Below are 18,927 nucleotides of genomic sequence, written 5' to 3'. Positions count from 1 at the left end.
TATTGTGTTTTGGGATTGAAACAAAATCACTGTCAACACCTTGACTATGATATCACTCTTTGGCGCCTCCACTTTAGTCTTTAACGTCGTGTACTGTTGATGTTATTCTTTCTGTTTTATATCTGTTTTCTCTCACCAGAAAAGCATCCCGAGAAATGCTGGAATAATTCACTTGAACATGAATATTATCTGCGATCCAAAACTGAGAGTCACGGCAAAATGACAGTTCGAGAGGCTTGCTTCTCAATGGCGTCATACTCGCCAGGCATTGTCGTCAGTCCATCTGCATACACCGAAGAACTGCAAGTATGCAGTCCTGTTATGGACTCTATAAGGACTACATTGACCATTGTTATTGGCGTCACTGCCAACGCGGGAGCACTGGTGTTGCTTTGGTTCAGCCGGAAACAAGAACATAGTGTACAGAGCAGTTACAACATACCAAACGTTCTGGTCCTGGTCCTCTGCGCGACGGACCTGACTTGGTTGCTGTTTGGCGAAAACATGTGGCTTGTCTCCGTATTACAAAGATCATGGATCGGTGGCCGGGCAAGCTACCTTTATGGCTCCTTCGTGATCACCACATGTCTCAGGTTTTCTGGTTGCGTTGTCATCCTCATGGGCGTGGAGCGATATTTAAGTCTACTCAAACCCTTCTTTTATGACAATAGCGTGACATTAAAACGCATGTTTTTAATCATTTTCTTGCTTGGAATATATTCCTTCGCTATGTCCACTTTCCACTTAGTGGGAGAATTAACCGCAAAAGAGGAGGTGTGTAATACAACGGTACATGTACAGTGCTTCAACAAGAGCGGCACCACTAGTTTGGTGCACTGGACTTCTCGCGTGTACTTGGCCTACGATTACATCACAGTGATGGAAAGTCTGGTTAATATTACCGTCCTCGTGTTCTGCAACGTGTTCGTGACTCAATGCATGCGGCAGATGCGACAAAGAATCGATATGGTGTGCCCTCGGAACCGAGACGAGTACATGAAACAAGTTGATATGATCCGAGGTGTTTCCGCAGAGTTCTCCCGCCTCATGTTTGGCATCACGCTGGTCTTCTTTGTCACTGTCATACCATACGAGGTAGGATGAAACAAACTTTTCGAAACACAAATACTTCTCAGAACCTTATATATGGCAAACACAATATGATTTCTTTCTATGGTTTAATATACATTTATGGAGAACAGATAACAAAATTGCTAGGAACAGAATGATTTAACATTCATGATACCAAACATGACTTTGGATGTTGGACAGCAGAAAGGAAATATCATAAACAAAGCTAGTCAAACAGGTTACAGTTTCCATAAACAATTTCTCACCTGCTCTTTTAGCGTCATTTTACATCAATGGATGAAACTCTGTAAAATGTTCAGTGTTGCTAGTGGCAATGGGCAACGCCAGAGCTTGGTGAAGAGTCACTTCCCCTCCTTTGACACTTCTTAGATTAAACTGTTTTAACTAATAAAAAAACATAGCTGACTTTTCCCTCTGTGTCGTTAGTAATTCAATAATTGTTAAGTCACGGACAGTATCTGATGTAAGTTACCCTGATGTAAGTGGGCAAACAAACAAACAAAAACTACAACAACACATGATTGATTCCGTGTTCTGTGCGTGCTCTAGGTGAACAAAGCTAAATTAAGCTGACCGGAAAAAGGACAGACTGCAATCCAAAAATCTAAATTGTGAAGACAGGTCCCGTAGAGCGGACGTTAGATCAGCATTTCAGCAGAGAGCGGCATGCATGCAAGCATGATTCGTTCGTACACTTCTATTGATATAATGTTTTTGTTTATTCTTGAATAAGTCTTATTCAAGTCTTACCTAATTATTTGCTCTTCGTTGTTTTGTAATTGTTGTGCTAGAGAATGTTTATTTTCAGAAAAATCACCTTTTAAAACATCTCACAACGAATTACGTACATTAGATCCGGCCGTCATCCACAGCGGACGTAGATGACACTTAAAAACAAAACAAAACAAAAAACACACAAAAACGACAAAAACATTTGATAGAATATCCTGCCATGAAGACCCATGGCCATTGTTGGAATTCATAGAAAAGCTGACGTAAATTTGATGAAAATTCCTACCGTGAGTCTCCACTGTGACTAGGTTTGACATACGTTTATGTACTACCGACGAATAGTCATCCACACACTAATTACAAATTACTCATAGCAACGCCAGAGTACACTTCTCCACCACTCTTTTGAATCATTCCTTGCGTTTTAGGAGAGAAGCAGTATCGGCATGGTAGTATTTTGCTTGTATCCGTAATAAGTGCTGAATATCTTGAAACGATTTTTTTTTTTTCTGCCAGCTGCTTATCAACGAATACCCCGACAGGCTGATTGCCAAATGATTACTCTATCGCTCTCTCAGTGTTCTGTTTTGCAGCATTTTGGGTTATTGAAATTTCTTTACTCCGTTTTCAAAGACCATTCCTTTGTTTATTTCAAATAAGTTTTTGAAAGAGAATATTTCAGTCATATCCAAAGAAACGCGGAACAAGCCATCGCTGTTGGCATCTCCAGATGATTGTGAAAAGGTCATAAGATAGACGTGACTCCGTTTTTATTCCGAATTTTTATAGGATATGGCATATATTTCCGTAGTAAGATTTCAGTCTTTCGAGTGAGGTGTGGAATGAGGGTAGATTGGTTGCAATAAGGTCATATCTATACATCATGATTATATTGGTTATGATATGTATATAATATATATATATATATATATATATATATATATACAATGTACGTGTATTACCTAATGGATATTCTCTGGGAAATTTAATGCCAAAATGTCAAAGCTCTAATGAAAGTGCTATATTTCTGTTTTTCTTTCATATCTTGAATGTGAATGAAGGTATCATGAAACTTAGTAAGTACATATTTGTGCATGTTCTACCTGACAGTGATACCTTTGTTGATTATCGAAAAAATGTTAAGCCCTCCCCTCTCAAGTGTTTTTGTTTCCTCTTGATAAGTAGGAAAGGACATGGAATTCGGTGACATGGTATAGTCATCACCATCATTACATTTAATGTATGGGTCGCATGGAAGTTAATTTTAATTCACACATGTATAACCTCTGACATTCTTACCTTTTACATTTTAACCTGTGTATTTCTTTTATTATAACCTCTGACATCTTTACACTAAACCAGTTAGCATAATTATTTTTTTTTGGAAAAAGCTTCAAGATCATGTAGGTCATGACAGGTATTAGCTGATATGTGATGGAATATAACATTCTTTGGACCGCCAGGGAGTTACATCATCCCAAGGGGAAACAATCACAACCAGGGAGAATATGACATTAACGATCCTCGTAAACAGAAGCCTGTGACGATCTGTTGCCAAATCACATCCTAGTAATTGTAAGAGCCATCGAATATACTCTTTTATGGCTATGGACATATTATTTCTTTCAGTAGAACATCTCCTATATTGTTCACATGACAATTTTTGCATCTTATTGCCTTATCAAAATGTTATTGTGTACAAATTTTCTAGCATATAGTTTCCATGCCATATTAGCTCATAGTATACTGAGTTAACATTTTTTTTTTCCAGAACAGACTTTGTTTCTAACTCAAGCTTGTAAATTCTTAATGTGTGCAGATACCCTTGCATCCATATAATTTGCTCAAGTTTATAATCAGTTTGATGTAAAAAGCCTCTTATTCGCTTGATTGCTTACAAAATACAATGAAAATCAGAATTCACACTTTCACTGTGATAGTGTTTTTTGTAATGATTTTCTAACCATGACGTCAGTTGTGCACTGTTTGCAAGGGAAAAAACAGTCCTTTTGTAAGCAATATTGTTCCGATTTGCATGTGTTCATATGTAGGCCCTACTCTTAGATTTGCATAATCATATTTAAAGAGTGTCACTATCGATTGCTGTTTTTTCCACCCTGCAAAGCATGTATGCAATAAGGGAAAATTGATAGCAAAAATAATTTCAGAGATCAATATGTTTCGAAATTTCACGTCTGGTGTACTTATTTACATAGGCCTAATTTATGCATAAAATGCCTAAGTTAATCAAACTAATATGGAAACAATTTATGCAACTGAAAAGTGTTGTTGTGAGAATATTGTCTTATTCTATTAGCTTTTTGGATATTAAGTTCAAAGCGATTTAAGACATGTCACATTAAGGAATTTTGTTGGTTCTGATTATCTATAGATGTGTAGGTATTGATATGCATATTATGCAAATAACAGGTTGTTTGCATAGGACAGTTTGCTTCTTCAAATGAATCATTTACTTTTGACCCAAGGAACATCCATCCCAGGTTTAAACTTTGTACTACAAGATCCAGTGCTTAATAGTTTAGAAATTCTCTCAAAAATGCATAGGTTTGCACAATAACTTGCGTAATTATGCAAATTTTATGTTCATTTACATAGGTATGAAATAAATTTTTGCAGGAATTGTGTCCACTTACTCTATAGAATACTTCTAACAAATTAGGTATTTCTGCTGGATGCACATATTTTTTCAAATAATTTTGTATGTATTTCTGCATAAATTATGCAAATTAAGGCTTATTTGCATAAATACAGATTGTATCTTTAGATGAAAAATTTTCAATTGCCCTAGGGAACATCTGTGCCAATTAGGACATTTGTACTAAAAAATGTAGCGTTTACCCCCTTAGCAAGTCTACTAGTTACTCCGAGCCGCGTTGAGTTGTCGCGAGTGAATCCCTTATAAGTGAATTGTAAAGACCTACTCAGCTAGAGTCATTTGAGTGACCTTTAATGTCATGTTCTGTTTGCTTCTTGAGTAGTAACTCGACGGCATGCAAGCGCTCATTATATCGTGTTCAAGGTCTGAAGCCATCAACTGCGTTGGGATTATGAAAATGACACGACCCTTCTTCAGAAGTGTATAAAAATGCCTTCAGATTCGATGTGGATGGATGTGGCCCTTGGAATCAGATATAGAAGACGTACATAGTTGCATGTCTCCGTGATCCAAAATACGTAATAACTAGTGTCACTGTATTGTATTGTACATTGTATAACAATAAATTGACTATTCTCTCAAAAAAAGAAAATGTACAAAAAATTCATGATCTGTGACAAGATTGCTAATAAACAGAAGATATACAAAATAAGTTTAATCGTAAGTGAAATATTGACATTAAGAAGGTCGGGTTAGTTGCTATTATAGGACTATCACTTCTTGCACCTATCATGTACCGTATGTACATGTAGTGCATATATTAGATTAAGTGAAATGAGTGTGGCAGATATAATAGCAGTTGTAGAGAAAGTAGCGGTATAAGTTTTAGAAGTAGGAGCACCATCAGTAGCAGTGCAGTACCAATACCAAAATAAGCGGTAGCAATAGAACCGGTTGCTCAATATACATATGTATTGATAAAATTTCATAATTGACATTAACCCATACAGCAGTAGAATGATAGCAAACGTTACTACATGCATTCGAAGACAGAAGCAAGACTCATCGCAGTATATGTCACCGATACAATTATGGAGAATAATACTAGTAGCAGCATATCATCTGTAAGTGTTGTTGTTTTTTAATGATTTCGAACCAAGGCACCTTCAATTGAAAAAAAAAAACCAGGACACAGTAGCCGAATATTTTAAAAGCGCCACATAGCGCCTACTTCTCTGGTTCAATTGAGTGCAGTTTTTCTAGGACTGTACAAACATGGCGACACAAACGAACGAAATGAACTAACAGCCGATGGTCGTCAGTAATGCTAATGAGCTGTTTCCCAACCTTCTCCTTGATGAGGGAGGACGGCAGAGAAGCCATGATGAGAAGGCGAACTCTGTACCTGCTATCGAGCGAACAATATAGGATGGACAAGCGCTGGACGTTGGGAAAGTAATCAAGGAGCCTATCTTGTAAAACTTATGCAATATAATCGTGACCTCAAGTTTAGATTAGGTCTACGCATCCTGTTTTAATGTTAAGCTTGAGAACAGCTCAGTTTAACTCATATATTCATAAGTTATGGGTTAATCCTATAGGCAAATATTATACAATTTTTTTGGAAATGCAAAGTTTCATTAAGACTCTTTAGGATGCAATAGCAAATGCTCCACGAAGCGTCATACCGTAATACTCTTGAGGGCATTCTCGTCAGGCATAGGAGGTAATTAAGGTAAATCTGACATTGTGATTAATAGAAATCTGTGTACGTAGACAGAAATCCTAGAAGAAAACAGTGTAGGTCAACTGAAATACGATTTAAATGTAAAACATGACCGTGAATTACGAAAGCGTGATAAATCGATGAAACACTCGCATGACAATTCGTCATCATAGAAATTGCTGAAAAGATGGGAGAAAAAGAGAATGAGAGAGAGGAAGAGGGAGGGAGAGAAAGGGAGGGAGAGCGGGAGAGACAGACAGACAGACAGACAGACAGACAGGGGGAGTGATTCTCATTATCAGTGCTATATATGTGGATTTAGAGTACATGCATGTTTGTACATTTACATGTATATAATGACCCAAACACTAGCAGATGTGGTAGTAATTATCATCTTTACATGTTACTGTAGATCTGTCATGATGAAGGTCAAATCAACCGAATGCTGAGATAGTAAAAAGATGATATAAAAAAGCCAAAATTTTGTCCCTGTGGCGAGACACGTTTATCTATTTCTTTATTCATTTTTATACACAGCGATTGAAGGCAGAGTCGCGGGAGTATGATGGCTCATAATGGAGGCGGCTAACCGATCGAACCTATAATAGTAGAGCAGCTGTGATCGTCATTAATCATGAAGACGTCGCCTCATATAGTTCACCGCGCGAAAAAAGAAAACTACAAAAATGTTAATAAAAGTAAAGGTAAACAAAAATGAAGGTATTCGGACCAAGGTTAATAACTGAATGAACGCTTATACATTAATCTCCAAATTTCACCCATGATACTCGGGCAAGCAGATGGCTTCTCGTTGAATCACCCCTCGTAGCTCCTCGAACAGCCGCTATTATTGCACTCACAGATATAGGAGGTTCCAAACAAGGGGGAGGGTGTGGGATCGGCACATTCTATCTATTTTAGTTTGTTTGTTGTTGTTGTTGCTGTTTTTTGGTGCACAGCTATACACGTTACAGACCTACTACTACCCATGCTGGTGACAAAATGCAGATAATGAAACAATCGAAGCATGATTACATCAAAGTTACGTACTTCTACAGTATTCAACGAGTATTGTCATGCGGCTGCCAAATTTACTGCGAGACGTGGCTAAGTGAAATCTCATAGAACCACCTGAGTATTATGACTTCACGTCATATATCATGCGCGACAGTAACTCTGATATATTAGTAGAAATAGTGCCCATGTGAAAGTGCATTTGTGAAAATGCGACGCTCTGGAGGCGATGAATTATACAAACTAATACGCATCAGTGAGCATTAATAATTATACTCATGCCCTAACAATCAATATTTTGATTAAGATCTATGGAACTCCCTCCCAGCTTTCCTCCGTGAAATTGACAAACTGGATCACTTCAAAGCCTCACTCAAAACTCACATTTTTCACCGGACATTCAATTGCTGTCTTGGAGGAGTCTGCGCCTTTGAATGTTTCTATAACAGATATATGGCGCCATACAAACGCTGTGGATCATTATCATCATCTGCTTCATCATTTTATATTGGTGCATATGGCACGACACAACGAATGCCCGAGAATGTGCTGCAGCTCAACTAACATTGAGACTTTAAACTTGTGGATTATCTTGAGGTGTAATTTCACGGAGCACGCGAACGATTTGCGTAAGACGCGAATGGCAAAATCCAGCATTTGCACTTTAGTCTGCAAAAGATCGCCAAACGAAGGTGAGGGTTCGGAAGCGTCGTCAGTTGTTCGCGAATTATCGTTTTTACTTCGGCGAGAACGTCAAAAAATGTTTGCGAACCTTTTCCGCACACTAATTGGTCGTTTCTAACTTGTGATTTGTTCTCGAGAAAGTGTCTTTAAAGCCTCGTAATATCCGCAAGACCTTCGCAAGACACGCGCAATGTTCGCAAATTTTTCGTGAAACCAGACCCCGAAACTTTGGAGAATGTCTCGCGTATTATCTCGCGAAATCTGCGAAGTTTTTGCGATCCTTTTACGACGTAATTGCAAACTGTTCGCGTACCTTTTGAGACATTCTCACGAACGTTTAGCGCATGTTTGGGGATGTATGATCTACGTTTTCTACAAATCAAAATTGTAGCATACATCTAAACATCAAACAATTAACAAATATATAGAAAAAAAAAGAAAGACTAGCAAAGAGAAGGAAATGTTTGATATACAAAAAATCGCAGAATACATTTGAATATCATAAAATCAGACCTTAGGGTGTGATTTCACGGAGCACGCGAACGATTTGCGAAGGATGAAAATGGAAAGATCCAATGCATTGTATCACACTAATGAAGCATTTGATTTTTGTTTTGTTTTGTTTTGTTTGTTTGTTTGTTTGTTTTTTGCAGTTTGTCCAACACATAATCAAATGTAATTTTAGCATATTTTAGATTCTACGATTTTTAAAATTTTTTCTCTTTGCTAGTCTTTAATCTTTTTTATCATATAGTTGTTGATAATTGTTTGATGTTAAGATGTATGCTAGGATTTTGATTTGTAGAAAACGTAGGTCATAGTTGCATCCCCCCATAGTTACATTGGAATTCTAAGTTTGGAGATTTATAATGTGATAAACAAATAATATCACAGGCATAACTTGGGCGAAGGAAACAAAATGAAACAAAATAGAAGGCAATCTTTGGAGAATACTGTCGTTTTCAATTATCTCTGTTAAATATATTGTTTTATGTCTTTGTCACATAAAAACAAAGGAAACACGAAAAAAAATTTCAGGGTCATTATTACTTCACATTTTGCTTCTTCAGCAAATTTTAGCCGAGAAACGCCCACTTCACACACTATGATATTGTTAATTGAAATTGGAACAGAAAAATACCAAAAATTTGATTGACATGGTTGTCAGTTTATGGTTGCACTGGAAACAGGCAATATGAAATATAGCTAAATTATATATAAAAATGTTTGCAATTAAATTTTAGGAAAAGTCACCAAATTTGGTTGAAATTGGAAAAAGGACGAAGGAGTGCCAAATGAAAATCTGGTGGGGGGGCACATTGGGTTTCGTTAAGACGAAAAGTTGTTGTTGTTGTATAGAAAGAAAGAAGAGAGAGAAAAAAAATGGGGCCCTATACAAATAATTTGCCCCAGACAGCACTTAACATAAAACAGACATTATAAACGTTAGAAAATTATAAACATTATTGAATATATATATATATATGTATGTACCAAGTCTCCACGAGGGAGCTCATATCGTCTCCACGAGGGAGCTCATATTGTCTCCACAAAGGAGCTCATTAAGTCTCCACGGGGGAGCTCATATTGTCTCCACAAAGGAGCTAATTAGGTCTCCACGAGGGAGCTCATATGATATTTATGAATACCTCAAATTCTTTAGTTAACTTTAAACAAACTCAAATTACTATACAATACACGCGCGCGTGTACCGCACATTAACTCACCCAAGTGCACATAAACTTACACACATATCCATCTCCAACCACGCACACACTTACTAATATCAAGAGTCAACCCAAGATAATACACAGTATCTAAATAAAAACGCACACACAATGATGTAAATTACAGAATAGGGAACATTACTATAACTGTATCATTGTTTCAAGAGAAAAATATATATACTATATATAGTGTTTATATGAATATCATAAGAAGGCGAGGAGGCGACTAGTACAAACTCGCCAAGATGCCTTGCTTAAGATGAGAAGGTGAGAAGGCCACTTTTACAAACACGCCAAGACGCCTTGTTTGAAGCGAGAAAGGGAGAAGGCAACTTGTTTAAAACGAGAAAGCGAAAAGCCTATTTGTACAAAGTCGCCAAGGCGACTTGTTTAAGACGAAAAGGCGTGAAGGCGAATTGAACAAACACGCCAAGGCGTATTGTTTAAGACAAGAAAGCGAGAAGGCGACTTGTAAAAAGTCGTCAAGGCGCCTTGCTTAAGACGAAACGGCTGGAAGTCGACTTGTACAAACTCGTAAAGGCGCCTTGTTTAAGACGACAAGGTGTGAAGGCGAATTGTACAAAGTCGCCAAGGCGCCTTGTTAAAGACGAGAAGGCGGAAAGGCGAGATGTTGAAACTCGCCAAGGCACCTCATTAAGACGAGAGGAAGAGAAGGCGAGAGGCACTTTAGGGCAAGTCTAAAACAGCAAAGTCTCAATATCAGCGTAGATTTATATTGGTTGGGGCGTCAAGCTCGGCAATTTCATTTAATTGAAAAGGCAGCATACTGAGGCTTCCTAATTGCCCCCCGCCCAGAAATTTTCAAAACAATGCATTTTGTTCTTAACTATTTAGAATTTTTTTTCAAAAACTTTGCTCAAAATGTGCACCAAATCGATCATTTTTAACTCTGAAAATTGTAAAAATGTTCACTTGGATACTTCTCGCCCTTGCTCACAGTGTTCAACGTTATTTTAGAAAATCTTGCTCCTCCCACATCTCCCCCCCCCCCCCCCCCCCGGAAAAAAATCCTGCGTCTGGCCTTGTTTAGCTTGAATACGAGTTATGCTGTACAAAAATATATAATTTCGTTTAGGTGTTTCAAAAAAGTTACAGACATGACCGTGTTAACTTCACATTTAAAGTGTATAGCCTGTCACGCTAGTCATGTGGAAAAACTCATCTTTGATGTTAGGCATATTGTCGACTTTATACAAGTCTTCTTCTCACCTCCTCATCTTATACACGGAGCTTTGGCGACTTTTGTCAAAGTCGCCTTCTCGTGCTGTCTTAAACAACGCGCTTTGGCGACTTTGCACTAGTCGCTTTGTCGCCTTCTCGTATAAGTAAGGCGCCTTGACGACTTTGTAAAAGTCACCTTCTCGTCTTGTTGTCTTAAACAACGCGCTTTGGCGACTGTGTACGAGTCGCCTTCTTGCCTTGTTGTCTTAAACAAGGTGCTCGGTGGCTTTGCACAAGTCGCCTTCTCGCCTTGTCATTTAAATCAAATCGCCTTGGCGACTTTGTACAAGTCGCCTTTTCGTCTTCTCGTCTAAACAAGCCACCTTGTCCCCTTTTTGGTCGAAAACAAGGCGCCTTGGTGAGTTTAACAACTCGTCTTGTCGCTGCACGTGTAAGCGGCTTCTGTAGAAAGGTTTTCCTCTGAATAATATTCCCACAATGGAGTCGAAAACCATTCTTGCGCAGTTGGTGCGTAGTCCTCACGACATGTGCGAAGGTCGTGTTTACCATTGCTTAACTATGGCAGTCACATATACGAAGAACATGCGACTTATTTCCGAACGCAAATTTTCCAATAATCGTGGGGAAAGTGTTTCCATATCAAAGAGTTGATATACCTGTCTAATCCACTGCTAGTCCAGTCAAAATAGGTTCTATGATAGTTGCTTAAAGATCAGATGTAAAGTCAACATATTAGAAAGAAAATAAAACATGAAAAGATCTACGCGCAAATGCGGATTGAATAGTAATTAAATGAGCGGCTATGCTATTACACGGATTTCGTGATTTTATTAGACACTGCTGTGATATCTTCAATCTGCATTGGTTTGACGAATCAGTATGAACGAAAAAAAGATTTCACAATATCTAATGGCAGTAAAGAAATGATGATACTATTTCAGTATACATACTCAATCAATGTATCATTTTGCCTGTTTTGCATGCATTATTTTGTCGAAAGCTTGATTATGATTTAAAACTGTGTCAGGGACTACTGAATAGCAGCTGTAATAGGTTAGACGATACTTTCTTATACGATTTGGATTATATTCAATTTGATTTAATTTGATTTGATTCTTATTGTTCCACATCGCAAACACAAATAACATACAATCGATTGAACATAAGACTGGACATGGCGTCGTAATGACAAAGAATACAAGAGAATGCAATTTTACAAACACGAAATGTGGGGGACCTACTAAAAAGCAGAGCTGGTAATGTATAGGTCCCTAGATAAAAATGTTGGTCTTCTTAAACAATCAACCTAGGAACGAAAACTATGAAAGGAAGGAAAGGGACGTAAAGGAAAAGAGAGCAAAAAGAGCGAGAAACAAATAAAGTACATAAGAACATAACGAAACTATGAGTCTGTTAACTCTGATGTATTACCTATACAATGTCGAGTCCCACAAGGATCCATATTAGGACCGCTAATATTTCTAGTGTATGTAAATGATATTTCAAATTCATCTCTTAAGTCACTGCAATATATTATGTTTGCCGATGACACCAATGTATTCTGTTCCAATTCTGATTTTCATTCGCTCCTAAGAACTCTCAGTACTGAATTACCGAAATTATCTACCTGGTTTAAGAGTAAGAGTTTATCACTCAATTTAAAAAAGACAAATTTTATGTGTTTTCATAATAAGAAGCATAAGAATGAAATGCAACATTTAAATATCATGGTGGATGGTGTATTATTGGAACAAAAAGACAGTATCAAATTCCTCGGAATATATATAATTGAAAATATGAGATGGAATGTTCATGTGCACTATGATATCTCTAATAAAGTGTCTCGTAATGTTGAGTTAAGGTTTTATGTCCCTCAGAATATTTTATTTATGTTATACAATTCGTTAATATTATTGCACATTTCATATTGCAACATTGTATGGGCAACTTCAAAAAGCCACATTGATAGTATATTACTTCTACAAAAGAAAGCTATACGTATATGCACCAACTCAGGTTATCGAGACCAGTCAGATCCTTTATTCGCATAATTAAAACACTTAAGGTAAATGACATGAATCTTTTTGCAAAACTCACTCTTTATGTTTCGCTTATAATGGTCAGTTGCCATCTTTTTTCTCACTATTTCAATTAAACAAGGACATACATTCTTATCCCACAAGACAATCTGATAAGTTTCATTTATATAATCCTAAAACAGTGATGGCTCTGAAATCTGTCAGACACACCAGGGAGGTGCTAGAGAAGGAGAGACAACTACCGCTCTCCTTTGAAGTCATGCGCGGCACCGCCGAGAAGTTATGCTTTCAACTACAGGTATTACCCATGTGCTTTGACAAAAGAAAGTGTCAATAATCGGGACTAGCGCTCTCACATCTAGAAATACTTGCCCCTACTGGAATTCGCTCTCTCTTTCAATGTGATGGCAACAATGAATTTGTGTACCTTGAATTGGAGCAGCGGATCAAAATGCAGTATAAAACTGACGATTCTAACAGAAAATAGTTTAAAAGCACGCTGGAACACGCTTTAGCGGAGTACTTTATTTGAAAGATCAAAAAATAACCAGATTAAAAGATAGAAAACTAACATGCGGAAATGTGCGCATTATAGAAAAAATATTAGGTTTTTAAGAGGACCTAATTTCATTTCATTTCGATTTGTGCATTACGAAGAAACAAGAAATACATGTTTATTATATTGAACTCTTTCCTGAACTATTCTAAATCAATTCGAGCATTTCATTTAAAATTCTAGGTTGAAATAAAGCTTGTAATTCAACGAAAGGTGAAATGCGCTCTTCGTCTCCGAACTTCGTCTTGCAACTAGAGCGGTGCCGAGCATGACTTCAAAGCGTAGTTGAATGCTAGACATCCCATTGTAGCGCCTTGAACCCAAACATGTGTTTGCATGAATTACGAAGAGTTGACACTCCATCTCTGTAACACTTCCCTGCCCTGTCCTCGGTAAAGGCCGTGTCACACCAACCTTGCGTGCGACTTCCGAAGAACATTTTTGCTATCCGGAGGTCCCCGCAGATGACCCGCACATGACAGTACCTAGCATGTATCTCAAAAGTAGTTACCCGGAGGTGCGCACGCTGGCTCTATTTACCCGCTGCCAAAAAAGGCCCTGTCACACCAGCTAAGCGGGCTTATTGCGTATGGGGATTTTTCAGCACGCAGAATAATTTCTGCGGCCGGACAAGGTTTAGGGCGAGTTTGGCATGGGTATTACATGATAAACGCGTGATACCTAAGTCCTTCTTGCGTGTATTCCGTTGAACTGCATGTTAGGCGCGTGGGTGTCACGTGATAGCTTCGTGATAGCTTCTTTTATGTCAGTTACGGGCGACATACGGGCTCTGCGAAGTACCTGCGCCACAACTGCGTGTTATCTGCGTACTAGTCGCCTGCGAGGTGAGTGCTAGCCTGAACAATAGGCTGGTTCGAGTGGATGGGCAAACAATCATTTGTCAACTAGCTTTCAAGAAGTGAAGATGCCCCGTAGACGGAAAGTGCACAAGGGCAGAGAACGTCCAGTGGATGGACAGCCACAAAGCCCGGAAGATTAACAGCAAATGCATAAAATTGGTGCTGAAGTCCATTCGGCGGATGAAGTCCAGTCCGAAAGGGACCAGGTAGTCCTCGACGCCGCAGAGGACAGAGGACAAAGAAGAGAATGAGCCCACAAATGGCACGCACTCCCTTCACATAGGCATAGATCAGCGGGCAACTTACCTACTTCAAGTGGGTCAAATGCCTGTGAATTGCGGCGGCATCGGCCCTCCTACGGGTGTTCTGCGTGGAACTCTTCGGGCAATCCTCGCGACTCATCCGGAAATAGTTTTGGTCATGCTCAAAACGTTGCTTCGGGAAAATTGGACTAGCGTGCGCACCTTCGGGCAACTAAGGACGAGATAAGTGCTAGTTACTGTCAAGTTCGGGCCAACTGCGGAGAGCTCCGGGTACCAAATTTGTTTCCCCGCAAGTCAAGCCGCAAAACTTCCCCAGATACGGTATGGCAAGGCCTTGAGCATGCTCAAAACTTGTTCCGGAAGAGTCACGGGAGTTGCCCGTAGAGGTACGCGCAGAACACAAGTAGGAAACCCTTACCGGTAGCACCTCACAGGCAACTCCAAAGCAGGTACTTCGCAATCCCCGTAAGTCGCTCGTAACAGAAAATGGATCGGTTTCAAAGCTCTCACGCGAGTCACACGGAACGCACGCAAGTAGAAGCTAAGTAGCACGCGTCTAGTAAGTAAGAAACAAGTGCGAAAATTGCAAACATTCTTGTCCGCCCGCGGAAAATCTTCTACGTGCTTTAAACTACCTCCTCGCCACAAGCCCGCGTAGCTTGCCCGGACAGGTGTGACACCGCCTTTATGCTGTAGCCCCACTGTACTATATGTTTGTTGTACGTTTTGCTGAACATTGTGCAAAGGCAATGAAGAAAGAATATTCTGTGAACAACTTATATTTATGTATGTACATGAATGTGCATGTACAATGATAATACAGAAACCAATAACTCAAATCAAATCGAATAACCATCTGAAATACACTTGCAAGATCCCTCGTCACCAGAGCAACATAGTTTTGTAACTGTTGGAATGCGCAAAATGCACATGAAACATAATGATTCATGAGTTCAGGAATAGGCTTGATATGAACGACTCTGTAAGAAGAACGAAAAGCAAACCCGTAATGCCTATCAATAAACAACGAATCAGATTAAAAAGAGGAAGTTCGAATAAGATCATATTCATATGTCGCTGCAAAATATACGAATGAGCGACCTGCGCAACCCTGCCTTATACAAATGCAATTATATACAATTTCACACTCGATAGTGTGACGAAAGTGCAGTATGTTACAACGGTTACATTTTCCCTTTATGTCATTAATTCAACATCCTGTATACAGATACATACTTGTAGTTGGCATTTTTAGATGGCGCTGTTCATATTATAGGCCGGACCGAATATTCGGTCGGCTGTTAAAAAGAGCACAGTGATTCAGGTTTCATCAGCTAGCGCAGAATTCCAGCAAGTCGTAAAATACATTGTTGTCCTTCCGTACCGCTTAAAGAGCCGATTTAAGAGCAGGAATTTTTGTAATGTTATATTAGTAGAATCTAAATATGAAACGCCTATTAGTACTTTTAGAATGCAGTTTAATTTCGATATGACACAGCAGGATATATGTAAAGCACGTAAACTCATAATGCGAGCGTCAATAGATACAAGAAGCAGAGAATTTCAGCTCATTAAATTATAAGTTATTTAAAATGAAGTTAGTATATTATCTTTTATGTTAATTTGGATGCTTTGAGAACGAAATGGTTGAATACATTACGTGGCACTTTCGAGGTGTCACAAATACTTTGGAGGGAAGTAACAGCTTTTCTTACGAATGTGGATTTGTCATTCCTTAATGTGAAGGCCGTACTAACAGGAGTTATAGAGATTGATACAAACAAATCACTGGTAAATCATATTCTACTTATTGTCAAAAGAGGTATATATATATATATATATATGCAAGCAAATGTAACAGTACTCTTCCCTGCTTGTCCTTTTTTAAGACTATGCTATTAAAATCATACAATGACGCGCGTTATATTGCAAAGAGACAATGAAAAATTAATGTACATAACCCGAAATGGAAACCACTCAGTTGTATAATTGAGCTTTAATTATTCTCACTGAATGTTTTGCCATGGTATTTTCATAGTTGTTTTTTTTTTCTCTGTCGATATGGCAAAGGTTTCAATAATTTAGATTGTGTATATGAGCTTACCACATTTTGGCATGTCGTTAGCAACTTCCCGGCTATGTCTGCTTTTAACATTCCTTTCCATTATAAACCCCCACACACAAACCACATACATCAAAAGAAAAATGTGAATGTAGAATAAAGAAGCCGAATAAAATTTATTCGTTGCCATGTATCTCTCAGCTGTAATTAATTTAAGAATGTTATGTGTTGCGCACCAAATAAACCATCACTTGGATAAAAAAAAAAACACCCACAAACTCATGGGCTTTGTGACTCGTGAGCTGTATAAGTCATGGGCCGTATGACTCATGGACCTATTTTCAATGTCGGTCTCGTGGGATGACCCCGCTGAGAGCTAAATTACTATACGGTTTTGAAAAAGCGATGCGTCGAGTATATCACTTTAGAGTGCACGCCTAGTTTGGTTAAAAGCCCATTTCTTCAATAAGTTTGGATAAGTTATACAACTGTGCATACATAAACGCTTCAAAATACTTTAGAAACATAGAATCTGACACAAAGGACCTCATTTGTTTTTGCTTCCTCAGTCTGCCCATTCTCCATAATATCCATCAGTCCATCATTCTTGACTGTAATCTCTATTGAGTGATATCTAACAATGATTCAAACTTCCATCTACAATAATTTGCATAATCTAAAGGAGTCTCTCAGTCCTCCCGCTTTATGTTTGCTTCTAGACATGATGTCATTGTGTAGAATAGTGTGTTTAATTACGCTTTTAATATTAATTAAAAAAATATGTATACAACTGGTTTCATACACCACAGTCCTCTGATGAGACGTTGTGTTCAATTCAGTTTAATTCAATTTACTTTATTTTCTTTTCATTCCACAAATCACAAGAGAATTACAGATGATCTTGAGTACACATTAGTTGACTGAAAAGTGAAAATAAAAAATGATAATCGAATTGGAAACATGTACATCAAAGCTTAAAACCAACTTGTTGAATATTCTATTCAGATCTAGGGGAAAATGAGGGCCAGTAACATGAACTTGCATAAGTGGACAACTCATGTAATCGACGCAAAAAGCTTTTATTTTCTTATTAGTACGAAGGTGAAATATAAAGTAACTCAAAACAGGACAGACTTGACAGGACAGGCATGACAGATGGGGGACGGAAAAAATAACACACACACACACACACACACACACACACACACACAGAGGAGCACAGCATATATATGGCGTCACTCTAAATGTAATTTAATGCCAAAATGAAGACCGTCAAGAGTCAAAACAAAGTCACTTACACATAATCCTCACTTATTTACAAGTAAAGGATTAAGGCAGTGCAAAGGAGGATGATATAGTAAGCCGATTTATGTACGATAAAGTACTCCTAGCTTCGTTTTAACCTTTATATAGAATGACTCGCATTACACCTGGGACACCACACTCCATAGTTTCCATTTATTGTTTCATAATTCAATGCTGCCATGGTCATAATTTTTTATTCCTCTCTCCCCTCTCTACAATTAGACAAATAATTTCTTGACATGAACCTATGATGTGCGGGTTATCCTCGACTTTATCGGGAACAATGACACCGGAGATTGCTCTGTACTCTATTCTGTTATGTGCAAAGTATCTACAATTTTTAATTTGTTCTTTTCTCCTTCTCCTTTTCAGGTGCGTGTGTTGTGCAACCATTTCGGAGTCTGGTACTCACCCATTGCAGACTACATCTCATCTATGCTGTATGTAAGCACTACAACCATCAATCCACTTCTGTACGGACTATTCAGGCGAAAATACCGACGGAAAATTTGGCGGAAGTTACTAAAGTTGCTCACAACGTGTCAGCGTGAAAATAGAGTGAGCCCTCAGGAGGACGTGGCGGGGAAAGATGACCAACACCGTGAAGACCCGGCTGTTGTTGGAACGTCTTCCGAATCTTGACATCCAGTTTTCAGTTTGAACATTTCGCTCCCATATCATCCGCATCTGTTTTTAGTCATTATTTTAACTTACAATGGTCAAACTAAAAGGGCTCGTTTTACGTTCAAATAAATTAAAATTAGAAACAAAAAGTAAACAATCTGTTACAGTGATTGGCAAAACAAATTACCCTCGCAAAATGAATATTAGTTGACCCTACATCGCTAACTTGGTTTCCACATGGTTTGCAAGTTACCCAATTGCTTGAATTTCCGTAATTTGTTCTTTAAAAAAGGTGATGATGCTGATGATGATACATTGAGGTAAAAGTTAATGCAGTATTGCGTTCAGAATCAAATGTCCCGCTTTGGCGCTCAAAGTCCTATAATTCGACTGCTTCTGTTTTTCATAAACTGCTGAAATATT

At 38.3% G+C, this 18,927-nt stretch overlaps 1 protein-coding gene across 1 annotated transcript; it reads left to right on the top strand.

Moving 5' to 3' along the window:
- Window positions 1-219: 219 nt before the first annotated feature.
- LOC139722058 (rhodopsin, GQ-coupled-like) lies at window positions 220-18,522 on the top strand. The gene is made up of 2 exons (XM_071633379.1): window positions 220-1,095; window positions 18,253-18,522. Exons 1-2 carry the CDS (start codon window positions 220-222, stop codon window positions 18,520-18,522), a joined length of 1,146 nt encoding a protein of 381 aa, XP_071489480.1.
- Window positions 18,523-18,927: the final 405 nt, after the last annotated feature.

Source organism: Diadema antillarum, unplaced genomic scaffold, assembly GCF_040938485.1.
Source record: "Diadema antillarum isolate AM-2024a unplaced genomic scaffold, OU_Dant_1.0 scf00000156, whole genome shotgun sequence".
Classification (NCBI taxonomy): domain Eukaryota; kingdom Metazoa; phylum Echinodermata; class Echinoidea; order Diadematoida; family Diadematidae; genus Diadema; species Diadema antillarum.
This window is presented reverse-complemented; position numbering and strand designations above follow the sequence as displayed.

Bases quoted from the DNA above. Each gene is read 5' to 3' on its own strand.
- LOC139722058 (XM_071633379.1), top strand. From the start codon at position 220: ATGACAGTTCGAGAGGCTTGCTTCTCAATGGCGTCATACTCGCCAGGC. The intron at 1,096-18,252 runs GTAGGATGAAAC...TCTCCTTTTCAG, and splicing joins TCACTGTCATACCATACGAG to GTGCGTGTGTTGTGCAACCA.